At 35.3% G+C, this 21214-nt stretch overlaps 1 protein-coding gene across 4 annotated transcripts in view; it reads left to right on the forward strand.

The window, feature by feature from the left end:
* The window catches only part of EDIL3 (EGF like repeats and discoidin domains 3), a 416104-nt gene that overhangs the window by 230460 nt on the left and 164430 nt on the right, over positions 1 to 21214 (forward strand). For all 4 annotated transcript variants that reach the window (XR_014310084.1, XR_014310085.1, XM_082724687.1 and 1 more), the window contains one exon: positions 4715 to 4828. Coding sequence is in view for 2 of the 4 variants with exons in the window: in XM_082724687.1 (XP_082580813.1) it covers positions 4715 to 4828 (114 nt within the window). In the remaining 2 variants the exon portion in view is untranslated. The remainder of the gene's footprint in view (positions 1 to 4714; positions 4829 to 21214) is intronic.

The raw sequence follows: 21214 nt of genomic DNA on the forward strand, positions 1-21214 counted from the left end.
GAAACTAATTAATTAATTGGTTATTTAGTTAATCATGTAAATTTAAAAGTCTCCAGAGGAGGTCCCAGAGAATTAGTCTCCATAAATCTCCATTTCACCATTTCCTCTCTGGCCAGCTGGTAGAGTCTATAATGAAGAATGGGGTTACTGAATATTAAAATATAATTACCTGAAATGATAAATTATAAAGATATAAGGATATAATATAATTACCTGAAAAGAAGTGACATGGTTTCTGTGTTAAGAAATTATGCCCAGGGAAGCCATTTTTTGAAGTCTCAAATAAGGAAAATAATTTTGATTTTCAAAAATTCTTTGATAGCCTACCACTCCAAAGTCATATTCATGGGCTTTAGGGCTATAGTTTGTCCAGTGATGGGTCTGAAAAGATCCAGGAAAAAAAGACTAGGAGTAACTGAACACTTCTCAGGGTACAGTTGTGTATCAGGTCATGAGTTCTCAGAGTGATCTTAGGAATATGTTTCTGTCAATTCCTGGAAGAAGATTCTTACAGTAAAGTCTCCAAAGTGTGTATGGGTTGACATGATTTCTATTAATTAAAACCTAAGCCCAAGAGGGTAGACCACCAATACACCTTTATAAGTCTGTAGAAGATAGGCTAAGTGCAACATAATAATAAAAGTACAGAGTCTAAGTTATGCATAGAGTATGAATGAATTTGTATAATTAGTTACAACAGAGCAAAGGGCCTGGATATCCATGTGGAGCACTTCTTTCTTTCAAAGAAATGCATGACCAATGATCGATTCTCTCATCTCTTCCTCTCCTCTCCTTTCTTCCTTTACCTTGCTTTTTGATTCTGTCACACACACACACAAAAAAAGGCATCATGAGTTCATATCTAGAAATCCAAATTCAGCTTTTGATATTGTCCTCAGTCAGACAAGATGGTAGGTCGCGCAGTTTTGTGCTTTTGGAATGAGGGATCAGAATTCAGCTGGTTGTCTTAATTATAAAATCAATTTTGAATGAGACTGATTTTTTAGTCATTCTCATGAAGCAGTCATACATATAAAAACCTCAAAAATGACAGCTATTAATATTATAAATGAACTGTAAGTATGACCAAATTCGGAAGCTCCTATTTTGTATAGGGACTGCTATGTCAAATTTTTCCTGGTTATAGAAGAACATAGTATATTTCACTATGTTTGGAATAGATAAGGACTTTTTTCTGGAAATGATAATGTCTTGATCCTATGACAAAGAGAAATGTATGTGATTTATTACAAAGATGTTTAATTTTCATTTCATTACATTATATTCTGTGAACATTTATATCTAGTCTTTAATTAAACATGATTTATTCAAATTGAGGTCTGTTTCCATTTAGATTGCTTGCAGTGTTAATCACAGTGCAAATAGCCTTCACCGCTAAAAGAACTCCTGCATTAAACTAATATATAAATGCTTCCATGTAATTTGCATATGTTATCTGAGTCTACATGTTCCTAGGTGTGTACATATGCAAAAATATTTTATTTTTTGGCTACTATATTAAAGTACATAGCTCCTTTAATGTAACATTTGTATTTTTACACATATTAAACTTAAGGTAGTTGTTGTTTTTTTTTTTTTTTAGTTTAAAAGAATCAAAAAATGCACAAGCAATAAAAGGTCATTCTTTATTCGAAACTGAGCATGGATATAAAGCATTTTCTCTTCAGCAAATGCAATTCCAGTTCATTCAACCTTGTGTTAACCTCTGGATAAAGGTGAAACTTGTTTATTTTAGATCTACTTAATTATAATTTCCTTTTTAGATAATGGTAGATCTTGCCTCATGATCAAATGGCTAGAAAGTTCAAAGGTTGATTTGTCTCCATTAGATTCACATTCACCTGTGTTAAGTAATATTTATTAGGTAAATACTTGGAAGAAATAAGGAAGCAAAGAACAGTAGTGCCTGCATATCCTTACAGACTTATAAAATGACTCTGGATAGTTCTCACATCATTGACTATGAAAGCTTCCTTCTATTAATGTTTTAAAGTAGCAAGAGCTGGGTTTGGTTTTCCTCATAATACATGGTTCAGTATTAAAATGAAAAATCACTTAGAACCTCTTATCTGAGAATTGAAGTATATATTTGATACTATTAACATCGAATATGTGTTTCTCTGTTCTGCTTTCCTTCATTCGTTTCTTAATTCTATCCCAAATATTGGCTTTACTACGTCTATCTAAAGTATAAGGGTACAGAATGTACCCTCCCATCCGGCTCCAGATCTTTAGGGCCAAAAAATAAAGGACAGTTCCCTCCACTGGCATTAATGGTCTATCATAAGCTGGTTCCTATCTCTATCCTCTGATCTGAGGTCTCAGAACTCCCCTTCCCACTCTGTGCTCCAGACAGACTGGCTGCTTGTGTCCCTGAACAAATCGTCATACTACCATGAATGTTTCTTTTCAAAGTTGTAATTCATTCCGGTTTCCTGTTTGGAAATACACTACCATCTCCATTCTGTCGCTAATCTTAATTAAAGCTTTTCTTCAAGATCAAATTGTATTTCCCTGGGTGGTCCTCAGACATCAATACTCCGTTTCTTCCTTGTAAGTATATGAAAGAATAACTTGTTATGTTTAACTTTACAAAATAAGGCAATGCATTCTCTAACATGAAGATTTAACTTATTAGCCATTGACATATTCTCATCTAAAAAAAAAAAAGATTGTAGTCAATATGATGCAGAGAAAGACATAGTAGGCATGTTCCCAAGTAACCAATTATTCCCATTGCCTTACATTCAGCTGACTGTAAAATAAACAGCACAGTGACGTTTGTGCTACTTTCAAAACCGAATGAAAATATTTTGCATGTTAATCTAAGGTAAGGTAAAACTAAGTGAAATTTTGATTAAGAATAAAAAGAGCTGGGGCGCTTGGGTGGCTCAGTGGGTTAAAGCCTCTGCCTTTGGCTCCAGTCATGATCCCAGGATCCTGGGATAGAGCCCCCCATTGGGCTCTCTGCTCAGCAGGGAGCCTGCTTCCACCCCTGCCCCTGCCTGCCTCTCTGCCTACTTGTGATCTCTGTCAAATAAATAAATAAATAAATAGATAGATAATAAAGATGGTTATTTCATTCCTCCCTCCCTCCTTCCTTCTGGAGAGTTTTAGCTTCAAATATTTGGGAGTTTGTTATATTTTATAGCACACAACTGTTTTTAGAGATTATCAGATTCTGATTTTATCCTATTATTTGATGTCGTAAAATACTCAAATTACTTCATTCTTCCTGAATATAGTCATAAATTATCTCTACTTTCAAACTGTGACAGTCAACTGGAAACCAAAAAGGATGGCTTTTTCAAAGAAAGTCATCATCTGCCTAAGGAAATGTAGACCAAACTTTACACCAAACCTAAAATGAGAGGGTGACCAACTCTGATACCAAGAGGAGACACTGTTTAGAAGAAGAAATTTAAAAGAAAGGGCAAAATAGAACTGTTGCACTGTTTTGTTCTTATTTGGTCTTGAAGGGGTAATTTAATGATGATAATGCTTTAAGTAGACTTCAGACCACTGTTTTGATATTTTCTAGTGTATCAGAAGGCCCATTAGACATTCAAAACCATTTGTTTAGATTGCCTGCACCACTATTTCTAATCTTTTGTTAAAAATTTTGTCAGAAAACATATTTTGGTACCAGTGGTCTCCCAGATCGCATGTGGCATTCATGGAGATGCAAAGAACAGTGCAGGACAGAGGCTTCATTTGTAGGGCTCACAGTTTAACTAGGTAAGAGGGTGAAAGGCACATAAATAGACAATTGCTAGGTAACACTATTCAGGTCTATAAGGAGCTATGGGAATAAGAACAGAGAGAGCCTTCAATAGAAGTAGATGGTAGGAGGAGAAAGATATGGGGAGCAGTTGCTCATTATTATCCGTCTTCTTTACTAGCTCCCCCACAACCCAGCATGGTGCTGTGCTTAGAGAGAATGATGTCTATCAGTGATGGATATTTGACTGAATTAGTCATTATTTCTTTTTTCACTTATAATCATATTCATTGTATCTGTTGTCCAAAATTAGCATGGAAATTAGTACAATTTTCTGAATGTTTTATATTTCATATGATTTTGCATGAGGTGTAATAATGATATATCAAAGGTAAGTCCCTTTAGTCATCCTAATTTTAGAAACCCTTGAATGAGATTAGGAAGTGATCATCATTTACATTTATTATACTTCGCTTAATGTAACGAGCTTTAGCTATTAACTCTAATTTGCTTCTCATCGCATTCATCAAAGGCGAACTATTTAGAAACTAAAACATCTCTGTCAGTTAGAATTTTAATGAATTAAGATGAACTGAGACAGTGTTAATTGGCAGTTGTTGCTGCAGGGGAGGTTTCTAGATTTTGTAAGTGATACCAATTCATCTCTCTATCAGGGTTAATTTGCTTGATTTAATTCTAAAGATACACTGAATATTTCCCCACACTATTCATATTTATTTTCAGGATTGGGGAATGGTTTGCTTCTGTTGGTACTTCATTTGGATTCTCGATTCCACTTGAACTTGATTATTAATCAGTTGTTGACTTTAAGCACTACACGCACTTACACACTCACAAACACACAAAAGTTATTGCATTATGTAGATTTTGTTTTATTTGAAAGGCCTAACACCTTCCAATAATTAATCATTTTTTTCACCAAGAATTCTCTTTCTGTTCTATTTTCCTCAGACATAAATGAATGTGAAGCTGAACCTTGCAAAAATGGTGGCATATGTACAGACCTTGTTGCTAACTATTCCTGTGAGTGCCCAGGTGAATTCATGGGAAGAAATTGTCAATACAGTAAGTATTCACATATGTATATGTTTTTGTTGTTGTTTATATATCCTCCACTAATTCTGGAATCTGGGTCAAAATCAATATAATTTGCTTCTAGAGTTCATAATTTATTGAAATGACACATTTCATATTTGTTCTTGTTAATGCTGTTGATTTATGTATACTCTCTAGGATAGATCTCAGTGCATGCTGGATATAGGAGTGGCTACCTTGTGTTCTGAAAGGAGGGCAACATTTCTGTAGAGATTCAAGCGCATCTCTCTTATGAACCCCATTTTGGCTTTTGAGTATATGTATGACCTAAATTTCCACCAGAGGGGCTCCTCTGCTTCAGACAATAAATTCAAAGCACTCTAACCTGATAGCCTCTATCACCCATAAAAGGAGGATTTGTATTGAGCTGGCACGCACATTAGTAAGAAATTTACACACTACCTTTTTGGAAGCCTAAGAGAGCAGGGTCTTATGATGATATATCAAACACTAGGACAGTAATTTGTCTGAAGTACTTTCAAAGAAGCAAAAAGCAACCCTTCTTCCCCAAAAGAAACAAAAACCAGAAGACAGGATTATAGTCAGTGGGACGAAACCAGAATTGGGCACAAATATGTGCTAATGAGGACAATAATGATATAGCTTAGTAATTGTTGGACACTTACGGAAACTCCGTAGCTCTACTGATTTGATACATATTATACTATTAGAACATCACATTATGCACATTCAGAAGGCAGATGCAGAAACTGAGACATAGAGGCTATGTGGTTTGCCCAGGCTCTCATAGTTAGTGACAGAAGCAGAACTAGAGGGAATGTAGAATCAGAACTTGTGATTTCCAGTTCATTCTATTTTCCTCTAAATCAAGATATCTCTTCAGATAGAATTGAATGAGACAAACACAAAAACACCCTATACCTCCTCTTTCGCTTACACATGTTCAGGAGCACAGATGTGTGCATGCGTGCGCGCACACACACACACACACACACACACTGCCTCCTTTTTAGCCAGAGTAACAACTTTACATGTCGCTTTCCTTCTCTTCCTTTCCCTTTGACAAAGCTTATAAATTAAAACAGAGAAAATTACTTAAGGATGGATTTGGATTGAGTATAGAAACAAAATGAGGATCTGTGAGTGCTCATTACCCTAATGCTGAACAACTTCAATAAAATAAAATCCTGAATATCAAAGAAATATCTTGGATGTGGGGGGTGGATTTCTAAGCTTAAAAATAACTGGAGAAGACATTAATTGTGAGTTGACCTAGGAACTTTCAGTCATGGATGAATGGAAGAAAAGGACAGTCTGAGTAAGCAGGTTGATGATACAACCAAAAAGACTAGTGGCTACCCAGTCAACTAACCTAGAGACCTTCCTATAAAGCATTTAACTGACCATGCAGTACATTAACTTAACTCAGATTCACTTGACCCTTGGCGCTACCAGATACAGCTCTTGCATTCTCCTTTTCTTTGGTTTATGGGACTTGCAGATGGCTGCCTACATAGCATTGAAACGTGTACTAAAAACACCCCAAGGTATCTGTAAATGAACACTTAATTAAGTAGATGAAGACCAAAAAACTAATGTCAGTGACTATTTGATTTTCTGGCAGCCTAAACGGACATCGGGTGCCAGAATAAAGTACTTTTTAGACAGTAGTAGAACTTTGGCAGAGCTTAAACAATGCCTGGCTACAAACATGACCCATAGGAGGCCCAGCCAGAGGAGCAACAAGAAGATGAGGCCTTCCCATTATCTTCAAAGGAGAACTGTGTATAGGGAACATGTCATGGGAACCCTGCCTATCAATGAGCGTCACTCTGAGGTGGTCAAGCACTAGCTCTCTGAATGTCCTGAACAGGAAGTGATGTCTGAATTGTAGGCACCCTGGGACAAGAGCCCTAGGTCTTGAAGTTGTATTGGCCAAGGAGCAACTGGAGAGTCAGTTGCCTACAGGTTAAAATGCTACATAGGCAGCCATCTGCTGTGAACTAGTTGTTGAAACTGGTGACTTATGCCTATTCTATCCTTCCATCAGAGATTTTGGTGAGGTCACCACATCTAAAAATACCCTCAAAAAGAAAGAAACTTGATTGATTATGGAACAACAAATTGAAATAGACCTTGAAGTTTTAATTGTCACCAGATTATGTCTGGTGTCTTGCTATTATGTTTAATAAATTTCTTTGATTTAGTTTTACATTTATATAATCTTTATATTTAAACTCAGTCTTCTCTTTGAACATGAAAGCAGTGGTGACTTCCTTAACCCATCATATGTTCTGACATTCTCCCATTTCTCTGTGCATCTCTGGGCCCTAACAAAGTGATCAGAAAGAGTCACTTAGGATACACTGTAAAATATGTTCTTATTGAGGTCTTTGTTTTTACTGTATTGACTTGCGGGAGTTTATAATAATTTAAGGATCTTTAATCTCCCTTCTATTTCGATTTCTGGGGATACTGTTCTGGTTTTTTATGTGGCTTCATAGAATTGTTAGAAATCCAGAGTAAGAAAGAGCATTCTACCAGAGTGATGCTGTAGAACTTAAAGTACTGAGAACTTTGAGAACTTAAAGTACTCACTCACTCCAGGGTACGCAGAAACCACCTGCAGGTTATAGGTGATGCCAGCTCTAAGCTAATTGAGGTTAAGATCTTGGAAATTGACAGCTCATAGATTATAATCAATATGCCCAACTTCCACTCTGAGTAAGATTTATAATCTTTCTCCTGAAGTTTCTGTCATGTCCCATAGGGTTACCCGTGGGTCAGCTTAAACCTGCAGTTATGGCGGAGAGGCCCATTTGTTTTGGCAGTTATTTCAGAAGGAAGAGGAAAGGGAGAATGATGGAGACTTAATGCTGGGTAGGTCAGAGGATACCATATGTCCTTGTGTTCAAATCCAAACTGTTTTTACCCTAATCTTGGGTGTCTGCACTCATATTACTTCCCTCCCTCTACTACTTTCTTATATCTACCAATGGGTTAATTAAGTTCTGGCATATTTTAAAATAAAATCATTCTCAATGCCTTCCAAATAATAAATAATAAAAGATATTACAGAGGAAGAGAATTTACTAAAAACATCTATATAAAAGTAATAAACTATAAACACAAGTAATAAACTGGGAGGTATTTATAATAAAGGTGAAAGGAAAATACTTCTTATCCTCAGTTTATTATGTCTTTTAATTCAATAAAATTAAGCACAACAGAAGAAAAAAACAACAAAAACATGAACAGAACTTTTTTACAAAGGAAGTAGTTTGAAATCTATTGTATTATAGTTGAGTTGTGTCTTCATCTTTATTCTTTGGTATATTTTCAACTTATAAGGCTTATAGTACCTTTGTGATCTGAAAAGTATAATTATATTTTAAATGTCTATTTGGTGAGAGAGCACTACATTTGTGAACAAAAGACTGGACGGACTGTGACTCACTCTGCTTTTTCCTCGACTCTGTATCTCTACCCCCTCTCACTTCACAAATGGAAAAAATGAAATGCTAAAGAGGAGCAGAGGCTAGCTGACAAACTTTAGAAAGGATACGGAAAAGAGAAAGGAAGAAATGGGAACCATCCCAGGAAACACATCCATGGACACACGCACACACATACACAGACACACACACATACACACACATACACAGACACAGACATACACACACACACACACACACACACACACACACACCTCTCTTTCTCTTTCTCTGTCTCTGTCTCTGTCTTTCTCTCTCCAGGGAGGAGGGATTTGTCTTTACTTATGGGCAGAGAATTTTAAGGTAAAGGAGGTGACCAAAAAAAGTTTATCAAGAGACATAAAAAGTTCCCATGAGACATTTCTACTACAGAGAGGCCCTTCCTTCCTTCTACATGTGCTTCTTAACTCTGCTGCCAGAGGGAGCCTGTTATAGCAAACGTCAACACACATCACCTAGCAGTTCAGAATCTTCCACAGACTTCTGATCTCAAACCAAGTGAATCTTACAGTCCCCCTCTTTCCTGAGGCCAGTAGGACCTGCCTGTGCCTCTGCCGTATTCACTGACCTCTGTGACCACATCTCATGGGACTCTCCCTTTTTTTTTTTTTTTTAAGATTTTATTTATTTATTTGACAGACAGAGATCACAAGTAGGCAGAGAGGCAGGCAGAGAGAGAGAGAAGGAAGCAGGCTCCCTGCTGAGCAGAGAGCCCCATGCGGGGCTCGATCCCAGGACCCTGAGATCATGACCTGAGCCGAAGGCAGCGGCTTAACCCACTGAGCCACCCAGGCGTCCTGGGACTCTCCCTTTTTTGTGCACTCTTTCAGCCACGCTGCTCTCCTGACACATGCCTGGCCCACACCTGGCACATCCATGCCCTACAGCATTCCCATTCCCATCTCCCCTTTTCTATAATACTCTATTATGATGCTATGAGCACTCTAGTACGTCCTTTGGGTCTTTGCCTAAAGGCGTCCTCCCAGTGAGGCTTTCCTCAGCCTTTCTACCTCCCTACCTCAACACACCAAAACACACCCATCCCCTTCTCTGCTATAGGTTTTCTCCTTAGCATTAATCATTAACATATCATATTTTTACTTTTATATATTGTTTGTTGACTGTTCCTCCGATGGAGTATATTCTCCACAAGGGAGGTAGTGTACTGTTCTGATCACAGTTGCCAGAAGAGAACTAGCAAACTGTGGGTGCTCAAGAGACATTTGCTAAATGAATGAATGAATGAACCTAGCATTCTGGGTTAAGTGAAGAAATGATATCTGACTTCTCAGTGTCCTCAATTACCATAAAGTTATTTTTTTTTAAGATTTTATTTATTTATTTGACAGAGAGAGAGATCACAAGTAGGCAGAGAGTCAGGCAGAGAGAGAGGGGGAAGCAGGCTCCCTGCCGAGCAGAGAGCCCGATGAAGGGCTCCATCCCAGGACACTGAGATCATGAGCTGAGCCAAAGGCAGCAGCTTAATCCACAGAGCCACCCAGGTGCCCCCCCATCAAGTTATTTTTTACCTGACTTCTCATTTTTTGAGTACTATGCCAAAGATGCTTTTGCTAGTATAATGAAATATAATTTGGTATATTAATTGATACTCTGTAAATCATACTGCAAGTTGAAATTATTTTGACTTTAATAAAATCTTTTATAATTCTGCTTTGCAATAGGGTTATGCAGATAGATTTTAAATAAAAGAAGTAAACAAAGACTCTGTTCCTCCATTTAGGCCACTTCTGCATCCACATGTCTTGATAATTTATCTTAGATCATTATTTATTTCTTCTTCATTTCAAATATCAGGTAGACACATATGAATGCTGTGATCTAACTACCACTGCAAGACTTGAAAATATAAAAGTGGTAATTTGGGGTATAACTCTTTGAATGGTGTTGACACTGATCTTGATGTCTGTTTAGACACCATCATAAAGATTTGCTTTTCCCGTATTTTTAACCTTTCTCTTAACTTTCCCTCATTTTTGCATGCTCTTCAATTTTAAGCAGTTTATTAAGACTACCTTTGCCAATGTGGGAGATGGGCATGAAAGAGGACATGTGATGTGATGAGCTCTAGGTGTTATATGCAACTGGTGAATTATTGAACTCTACACCTGAAACTAATGATGTACTATATGTTGGCTAATTGAATTAAAAAGAAAAGATTACCTTTGCCAGTGCAATTAAGTGAAATATTTTTTAATATTAGTGAGATACTACATATTTAAAACTTCAATGTATTTTTAAATTTTCAGTCAAGCAGTTAAAAAAAAGATGTTTAAGATAGTACTTTAATAAATACCATTTAAAAATCTATGTGAATTCTTTCTCATAATGTATGTCTTTAATTAATATAGCTATTATGCACTTTTTACTTTAAAGGAAGAAATTTATACTTAACCCTATTGATTATAACATGATGTCCAGTTATGTAGTAATAATTGTTATTATCCAGATCAATCACCAATCAAACACATTCAGTAAATGTAATATTTTAAATGTTAATAACAAAAGTTTTTAATACTGGGCAAAAAAGTTTCCTATAATTTTTTCAGTAATTATTTGCTAATTATATTTGTAGGTAGGCTAAGGCAATAATACCTCTGATTTAAATATTTTAGTTTAGATTTCCAAGTATTGTTTATATAGCTTATCACTTACTTTGGCAGATCTCATTTATTTCTAGCTTTATTTTTCATTTATCTATTATGGGGAATTTAATTTTGATTATTTGTAATTTTAATTGAAGTAACATTTGAATGATAGGTGAAAATCATATAGACATGCTCAGACTATTTATTACAGTATTACAGCAATTCTATTAATTATAAAGTCCTAATTTATATTTCCTTATTGTTTTTAAATGATATAAGCTCAAGCGTTCAGCCATTTTCATACACAGCTTGAAAGGAAATGATGATATACTGGAATAGAAACCTATTCTCGTAAGAAAAGATAGGCATTGCTGTGTATGTTTAACAGAACGTGATGTTTAAACTAAAGTAAACACAATGGAAATTGATAGCACTTTAGTTTACTAATCTAAAAATAACTAGGATTGTTTTCATTGATTGGACTATGTGGCCCACAATAGCCATATACATTTCCCTGGAGGGTATTTAAGTGTGACATGATTAAATTTCAGAAATGGCACTCAAATTCATTTTCATCACTGATACTATTTCTGGAAATTAAAATAGTTACCAAGGGATCTCTTATAATGCAACATCCCCAAACTATTATGCAAAAAAGTATTAAGACTTGGATGGTTTCAGAGAGTTTTATTAAAAATTAAAACCAAAATCTTCAACTGAGGATTAAGTGATGTTTCTTGAGTGTCATAATTATCCAGTTTTTAAAAAACTAAGCTTTATAATCTAGATAATTCTATAGCTTTACCTTAAGAATTCTACCTTTAAAGTGATAAGGACAAGAGATGATGATACATGTGAACATATTTTTAAAAATATAAATTAATGTTTCTATATCTTCATTTTTTGAGCAGAGGTAACTCTTTAAGCCTTTGTTACAAATGAGCTAGTATGTATAAATATACAAACACATACAGCATACACTTTATAAATGTACATGTGTATCTTTCCTTTTGATAGCAATGCTGCCAAGTACATTTGTACAAGTACAAGCTTATGCAGTGAAAATTGTTAAAACACTGTATAGATAACTAAATTATGTGATATTTACTTTTATACGCTCAACACTTAATTATTGCTTTTGTAAATAACTGAACACTCTATCACCAACTGTCATATGATAATGTTGATTTTAATTTAGACTTTTACTGTGTGCCAAGACTGTCCTAAGTACTTTAAATATTGATTTATTTAACACTCTTAACACTCTTCGTAGTGGGTTCTATTTATCGCTGGCTCCATTTTCCAGAGAAAACTGAGCGGGCTCAGTAAATAATTTGCCTAAGTAAACATGGCAAGTAAACTGCCAGGCCTGGCCTTCCCTCCCAGCACTGCAGCTGCAAGATCCTGCACTTACTTCTAAGCATAAGTGTGATGGGGCCTGCTCCTTGCAGGATGAAAGGAGCACTGTTTGCTACACTGTACGCTGTGAGAACATTTGTACTTGAGGAGTGGCCTTGGCGAGTGTCAGAAGAGTAAGAGGAAAGAGCACAGGCTTTGCATTCAGATAGAACTGGGGCATAAACTCTAGATTTTCCTCTTTGTAACTAATGTCTGGATAAATTTGTTGCCCTTTTTGGACTTCAGATTTCTCATCCATCAGTGGAATTAATATAACCATTTGGTTTATATAAATAGGTAGATCAAAATTAGTAGCATTTATAAAGTACCTAGTGAAATTGTAGGTCAGTAAATGTTGTAAATAAATAAATAATTGCATTAATAAATAGAAGGACACAAGGATTTTTGAGTTATTTGAAAAGCCAATGCCAGTGATCCCATCTTTTCTTTTGTTAGAATTTTGTGCGATTTTAATTTTTTGTACTCAAACAACTAACCTATCTTTAGTAACTATGTACTTGAGAACAACTTGTGTAGAAGCCAGCTACAATGTCTTGCATACCATGTTTTAGTAGTGCAATAATTTAGGAAAAACTTGGCATTACTATAATTTTAATAAAAAAATATGAATCCAACCAAACCATTATAGGAAATAGGGGTTGCTGTGTTTTATTTTAAAAATGACATCACCACATACATCAGAACCGCAAACACCTAATTTCATTTCTTTTTTATTTTTGATGTAGTGTTCAGTGATTCATTAGTCGTGTATAACACCCAGTGCTCATCACATCACATGCCCTCCCTAATGTCCATCACCTTCCCCTCCAGCAGCCCTCAGTTTGTTTCCCAGGTTATCTATGTTTTCATGTTTGTAATTATGGTAAGCTAACACGGCTGTTTGATCAGGTATTTTAGTGAATTGTAAAAAGAAACTAATGGTGGGGTAACAGATTCCAGTATTTTTTTACTCTACATGGATGATCAAAGATTATAGTTTTATGCCATATAACACTACATTTCTACTCTGTTATGTCCAGGCATGACATAGATCCAAAAGAAAATATAAACAAAATCTGATACAAAGTAAAGAATATTAAAAATAAGAGGTTATCTATCAGGAAGTAAAAATGAGAATTAATACACATACAAATTTAGTAAGAAAATTACAGAGTTCATTATTATAATATAGTAAATGTATTCATTCAATCATGTAATCAAGTAAACTAGCCACAAATATTTATTGATTTTTTTTCTTAGCATAAGTGTGTACAGTTTTTGAGAACATATATGAATGAATTCATTCATTCAGCAAATTACATCCAACAGTAGCCACCCAGAAGAGCTGGAACAAAATGGTAATTAAAATAAATTCAGTTCCTACTCTCATGGAGTATATATATATGTATGTATATATATGTATATATATATATACACATATATAGATTAGTGAGAGAGAAAAACAAGAATTATATATCTAATTATAAAGCATGATGAGTGCTATGAATGCAAAGAAAAGGGAGCCGTTACACGGTGCCTGTCTGATTTTTTGTTGTTGTTGTTGTTTTGTTTTTTGGGGTTTTTTTAGATTTTATTTATTTGACAGACAGAGATCACAAGTAGGCAGAGAGAGAGAGGAGGAAGCAGGCTCCCCGCCGAGCAGAGAGCCCGATGCGGGGCTCAGTCCCAGGACCCTGAGATCACGACCTGAGCCGAAGGCAGAGGCTTAACAGACTGAGCCACCCAGGCGCCCCTCTGTTTTGGGATTTAAGGAAATGACATTTGAATTGATTCCAGAAGAATGTATAGCAGGTACCAAATGGAGGGTGATGGAGAGGGGAATTTTATAAGAAAGATGACATGCACAGGATACCCTTTGTCCTTTAGAATCTTAATATTTAGAGGATGCTTTTGATTTCTCTGTTATATGATGAGATTTTTAGGATGTTCAGTTTCCTTTTAGGCCCTGACAATGTGGGGTCAAGACCAGTTAATGGCAAACAACATACACATATTAAAAATCCATCTCATGAGCTGTCATTTTGTGCAACCATAAGGAATTTTTTTTTTAAGATTTTATTTATTTATTTGACACTCAGAGATCACAAGTAGACAGAGAGGCAGGCAGAGAGAGAGGACGAAGCAGGCTCCCCGCTGAACAGAGAGCACGATGAGGGGCTTGATCCCAGGACCCTGGGATCATGACCTGAGCCGAAGGCAGAGGCCTTAACCTACTGAGCCACACAGGCGCCCCAACCATAAGGAATTTTTAAAACAGCAAACTAGACTAACTTTTGTAAATATAGCAAGAAGGCAAAAAAAAAAAAAAAAAAAAGAAGAAGAAGAAAAAAGAATGAAAGAATTTCCTAAATTAATGTAGTACAAAAAAAATCATTAACTCGAATCCTAGTTTTATTGCAGATAAAAAAAAAATCTGCTGTTTTAGAAATTTGAAATGTCTGGCATGCTTTAACAATGATTTTTGTCTTTTAAAGCATCACCTGACATAAATTTCAGATTACTTTCCTTGAAATACATAAAATTAGGAATTAATCCAGAAATCTAATAGGACAGAAAAAGGATGGTTTGCCTTAAGCTGTCACCTTTTGCAAACATAATAAAAAATTAAGAAGCCAACTATGGATTGATAAAAAGGTTTATATTCAGGATTAATTATATAATGTTAAATCTAAGATACATAATATTTAAAGTCTAGCCATAAATATATAGAGATATAAATGGGAACAACCATAACTATAAATACTCGAGTATAAATAATTATCTGAACCTAATTTCTCACAGTCTTTTTTAAAAAGATGTGACAAGAAGTTTTAAAACAAAACAAAACAGAATACTGTGCAAGTATATCAATAGCCCTCAAGGAAAGAAATGATTCCAGCATTACTGAAGATGAAGTCTTTGCAACAATAAACACAAAAAATTGACTCAATGACAAAACCAAATTGGATTTTCTGTGTCTGACATACAAGTTCCATCTTCAATCAGATGCCTCTGGGTATATTTTTCCAAATGTTGCCCAACAGTTTTGTACAGACATATCACTTTGAAAGTTTACCTTTTGTACCTTAAAGTGATGATCTAATAAAGGAACAGTAGAAAATAAATATCTGCAAAATGCTCAAATAGACCCCCTGGGACTTGTTAAATTCCTCAAACAAATTCAATCAGATTCTCATTACCTGACAGTTTTGTACTTGATTGCAAATAATTACTGAAACATCCAATAAAATCTTCTTGATTTTCCAATTATATGAACATTCCCATTACGCGCTAAACAGCGTATGTTCAGGGGTTAATGTTTAGTCCGGCATTTATACTCCAGCATAAAGCTCATTCTAATATTTCCTAATTCAAAGATGAAGTTTGCAGAGATCAGGGGTGTTTGGGAGCAAGACAACTTGATTTCATCCTCATAAAATTTAAAATTGTACGATTGAAAAATATTTTATTTTTCTCAGACTGAAAATGTCAATCTTTTCAACCTCACTGTTCCTCTCCTTTAAAAAAAAAAAAGTTAAAAAAAGAAAAGATAAAAGTAAGAATTCAAATAAAGTATATACAATATAGCAAAAACAAAACCTTGGTGCCTAGATGACTCAGATGACTCAGTAGTTTAAGCATCTGCTTTCACCTCAGGTCATTATCCCATGGTTCTAGGATTGAGCCCCATGTCCCTAGGGCTCCCTGCTCAGTGGTTAGTCTGCTTCTCCCTCTCCCTCTATCCCTCCTCCACTCATGCTTGCTCTGCCCCTCTCTCTTTCTCAAAAAAAAAAAAAAAGAAAAAGAAAAAAGTCTATAAGGAAACCACTAGAAAAGAACTCATCTAATGAATTTATACTTTGGACATAGTTAAATCCCCAAATGTCATTTGTGGGCTAGTCATTATCTTCTACACATGTTAACATGGCATTATGAGGTGCTTAGGTAAAATTTGGGGTTTGAATTATCAAAATGGGTATGAAATGCTTATTTCATAATGGAGAAATTTGAGACACAAACTATAATGGTCTCTCCCTTTATCACATTCACCAAAGAGCAGAGTTAAATGCTTTTCTCAAATAGGAGCAAGGCAAGAATATAGGTGATTTCTGATCTTTTGCCAAATGTAGACAATTTTTCCATGATTTCCTAAAATCCCAAGGGTTTCAAATAGTTGCACTAAAATTTTACTGGCAAGAATGGAGCTAACATGGGCAGATATACCAACAACTGGCATGACCCTTGCCACAGTTTTCAAGCAAATCAGAGACTTAAAAAGTGATGGCTTCCAGCAGCATGTAAGACAAAGAGTCACATACATGTTTTGAGTTTTATCTTCAAAGCTACCTTCTTCAGCTGAAGGCTAGGAATACAACAGATCCCTTTCCTGCATAAGACATACTTAAGTGCAAGCACAATTGGCACATCCTGCTAAGCTAGTTATTAAAATGCAGATTAAGATTGGATTCGATGAGAATGGTGAAGTGATAAGATTGAAGGGAGATTGCTAAAGATAGAATTTAAGGCAGGTAATAAAATAAAAGCAAAATCAGAAAAATAGAAAGAAAAGAAAAACCTGAGAGAGCAAGGAAAAGAGTGTTTCCAAAAATAAAAGCTGGTCAAGGCAATGTATACTTAAGGAAAGACTTTTTAATTTGGAGCCTCAAGCCATTAATGACCCTTAAGTAATTATAGTTGGTGGTAGAAGAGAATGCCAGATTGCAGCTCTTCCAGATTGAGCAGGTGTTGAATGAGAAGTAATAGCCACAGACACTCCTCCCAGGTTATGGTGCACTCTACTTTGAGCCTATCTTAAACCCCAAAGAGCCATTAAGGTGGCCAAGGACCTAAAAATAAATTTCATAATAGTTACCTTAATAGCTTTATCTGGTCAATAATACACATTCTTTTTAGAGCTCTAAAGGGAATGGACACATAAAGTATCCAACTTAAAAATAAATTGAACTTGAGGAATATGGTTCTATAAAAAGAAGTAGAGCCAGAGCAAAGTCAGTAAATCCAATACTAAAATTCAAGGAAAACAGGAGCAGGGACAGAAAATAAACTCTTCTGACAAGAAAAATGGATAGAACTATAGTTATATAAGGAAGCCTATAAATACTCAGCACTATTATCTAACTACAAAATACCAAGAAATTGAACTGCAGCTCTTAGCTCCAAGAAACCCAAGGATATTTGTGGTGGTTTGTTCAAAATAAAATTCCCTTTATATTTTCTCTGGTACACCCAGGCAGACACACAATTTTTTAAACATCCATAAAACAACTATTTGGTATATAAATATTGCTTCATATCCTTTCGGCAGTAACTTGATAATACCGTTTCCCATCCCATTAGAATTTTCATAGACTCTACTATTGTGAATAGTTTTCAGTTTAACAGAACATGAGCACTTTCCAGCAGGGATTAATGTAAGGATATTCTTGGTCCCACCGTTCGAGATGCTTCATGCAGCTTTTAACCAAGGGTACAGAACCGTCAAAAGATGGATGGATAGAGTTCAAGGTGTCTGCTTCCTTTGATAAGAAAATCAAAATGGCTACCTGCGATGTAGAATTTCCATTAATTATGTTGATGGAAAAATGTTGGCAACTACAGATCGTAATACTAAGAGTACCAACAACTTTTTCACTGATAGAAATCACAGATATTTTTATACCACAGTCTACTTGTTGCACATGTCTGAAAAACATACATTTTTATTAATATCAAACTATAGTAGACTTCCCAATAACTTGGTTATTTAATGTGTTAATAGAAAAGCACATATATTACTATATCATCCATTGTTCAATAGTTTGGTAATTACATTGCATTTCTCTGTATTTCATTTTATACACCGAACAAAAGTATTCTGAGGAGAGCCTCTAGTCTTCACCAGACTGATAAAAGAATCCAGAGCATAAAAAAATGTTCAGAACCCTGAGTTAATGGCTTATTTTTTTCAAAAGATACTCCTTTCCTCCTGTATAATATGGCTGAAGCTTTTGGAATTAAAAGCTGTTAATAAGACATTTTCACTGAATGTCTATTTCTGGCCTTTCTGCTGAGTTTTGATCTCTCATTCCATGTGTAAAAACATGTAAGTAAAATAGCAGAACGTGATACTATTAAGCCATATTTTTGTCATTGTATTTACAGGGTTTTATTAGCAGTGTGTTTTTTTTTACATCCCCAAACAAGTTTACTTATTTATAAAGTAGATACACAATTTCAGTATTAATGCATGCATTATAGAATACACACAAACATTTTAAAGCATATACAAAGATGAATAAATAATATGCTTTTACATGTACATCTTACTACATACCATTTAACATGGCATAAGAAAGCCTATTTTGCTCTAAAATAGCAATATTTTAAAGAAAGCAGTATCATGAGATGTGTTTCATTATTTTTAATCCTTGGGTTAACACTGAGAAAAGCTACTTACAGATCATAACAATACTAGATTTCAATGTTTGTGCCAGCCGAGAACAAAACCAGTGAAACCAATAGACCCAGGGAGTATGAGCCTACAGTTGCCCTCCCAGAGTCATCACACTTAGTGTCCAAATCTGTACTTTTATACACATGGTTTTATGGAATCAACTAGCAAATTTCCTTCCCTAATGCCAATCAGATGTTCCTTGTTTATCCAAATATAATTAACATGTGGTGTTACATTAGTTTCAAGTGCAAAATATGCTGATTCAACAATTCTGTGTGTTGCCCAGTGCTCATCCAAGTTAAGTGTGTTCATAATCACCTTTATCTATTTTGCCCATCCCCCCTTAGCAACCTCCAGTTTGGTTTTTTTTATATCTTTGTCCATTTATTTTGTTTCTTAAATTCCACATATGAATGAATTCACATGGTATTTGTCTTTCTCTGATTTATTTCGCTTAGCATTTTACCTTCTAGGTCCATCCATGCTGTTTCAAATGACAGAAATCTCATTCTTGTTTATTGTTGAGTAATATTCCACTGTGTGTGTGTGTGTGTGTGTGTGTGTGTACACCATACCTTCTTTATCCATCCATCAGTGGACACTTAGGTCATTTCCATATCTTAGCTATTGTAAATAATGCCACAATAAACATAGAGGTACATGTAGCATGTATCTTTTCAAATTAGTGTTTTCATTTTCTTTGGGTGAATACCTAGTAGTGGAGTTACTAGATTATGTGATAATTCTAGATTTGATTTTTTGAGAAACTTCAATACTGTTTTCCACATTGGCTATACCAGTTGGCATCCCAACATTGCCCAAGGGGTCCTTTTTCTCTGCACCCTCCCCAACATTTGGTCTTCTTGTCTTTTTTATTTTAGCCATTCTGAGAGTTGTAAAGTGATATCTCATTGTGGTTTTAATTAGCATTTTTCTGATGATTGTGTTGTTGAGCATCTTTTCATGTGTTGGTTGGCCATCTGTATATCTTCTTTGGAAAGCTATTCACATCCTCTGCTCATTTTAATGGATTATTTTGTTTGGTGTTGAGTTGTGTAAGCTCTTTATATATTTTGGATATTAACCCCTAATGAATTATATCATTTGCAAATATCTTCTCCTATTCAGTAATTTGTGTTATCATTTTTTTGATGGTTTCCGTCACTGTGAAGGAATTATTGGTGTAATTCCACTGGTTTAAGTTTGCTTTTGTTTCCCTTGCTGGAGGAGGCATATCTAGAAAAATGTTTCATGGGTTGATGTCAAAGAAATTGCTGCCTATGTTTTCTTCTAGGAAATTTATGGTTTCAGGTCTTACATTTAGGTCTTGAACATATTTTGAGCTTATATTTGTGTATGGTATAAGAAAGTGGTCCAATTTCTATCTTTTACATGTAACTGTCTAGTTTTCCCAATACCATTTGTTAAAGAACCTTTTTCCTCATTGTATATTCTTCCCTTCTTTATAGTAGATTAATTGACAATAGAAAAGTGGGTTTATTTCTGGACTCTGTTCTCTTCCACTGATCTATGTATCAGTACCATATTGTTTTAATTACTACAGCTTTGTAGTGTATGTTGAAGTCTGGGATTGAGAAACCTCTAGCTTTGTTCCTTTTCAATGGCTATTCAGGGTCTTTTGTGATTCCGCTCAAATTTCAGGATTATTTGTTCTAGTTCTGTGGAAAATGTTGGTATTTTGACAGGGAGTGCATTAAATTCATAGAGTGCTTTGGGTAGTATGGATATTTTAACAATACTAGTCTTTTAGTCCATGAATACATCTTTCCATTTGTTTGTGTCATCTTCCATTACTTTCAAAAATGTTTATAGTTCTTTTGCTTAAATACAGATCCTTCACCAACTTAGTTAAGCCCATTCCAATGAAGTTTATTATTTGTGGTGCAACTATAAGTGAAATGGGATTGTTTTCTTAATTTCTCTTTAATAACTAATAACTAATAATGCAGTAGCATTATTAGTGTATAGCAGTGATGAGTTTTTATTGAACCCATTCTTGCTTCTTACCAGCAGTGAAGATTTAGAAATTCTGTAACCCTATGATATATTCTAAGTTACTTATGGACACTAAACTGTTCTTAAAAGACAAGGAGGGACACCTGGGTGGCTCAGTGGGTTAAGCTGCTGCCTTCAGCTCAGGTCATGATCCCAGGGTCCTGGGATCGAGTCCCACAGCAGGCAGGCTCCCTGCTGAGCAAGGACCTCCTTGCTCAGCAGGGAGCCTGCCTCTCTTTCCGCCTCTGCCTGCCTCTCTGCCTGCTTGTGTGCTTTCTCTCTCTCTCTTTCGGACAAATAAATAAATAAATAAATAAAATCTTAAAAAAAAAAAAAAAAGACAAGGAATAAGAGAGAGACTAAAAAATATCCCTCTAGGAGTTACTGTCTGAAGTTGAGCAACATTCACTTTGCCTTTTACTAGGGC

The sequence above is a fragment of the Mustela nivalis genome (assembly GCF_964662115.1).
Source record: "Mustela nivalis genome assembly, chromosome: 3".
NCBI classification, from domain to species: domain Eukaryota; kingdom Metazoa; phylum Chordata; class Mammalia; order Carnivora; family Mustelidae; genus Mustela; species Mustela nivalis.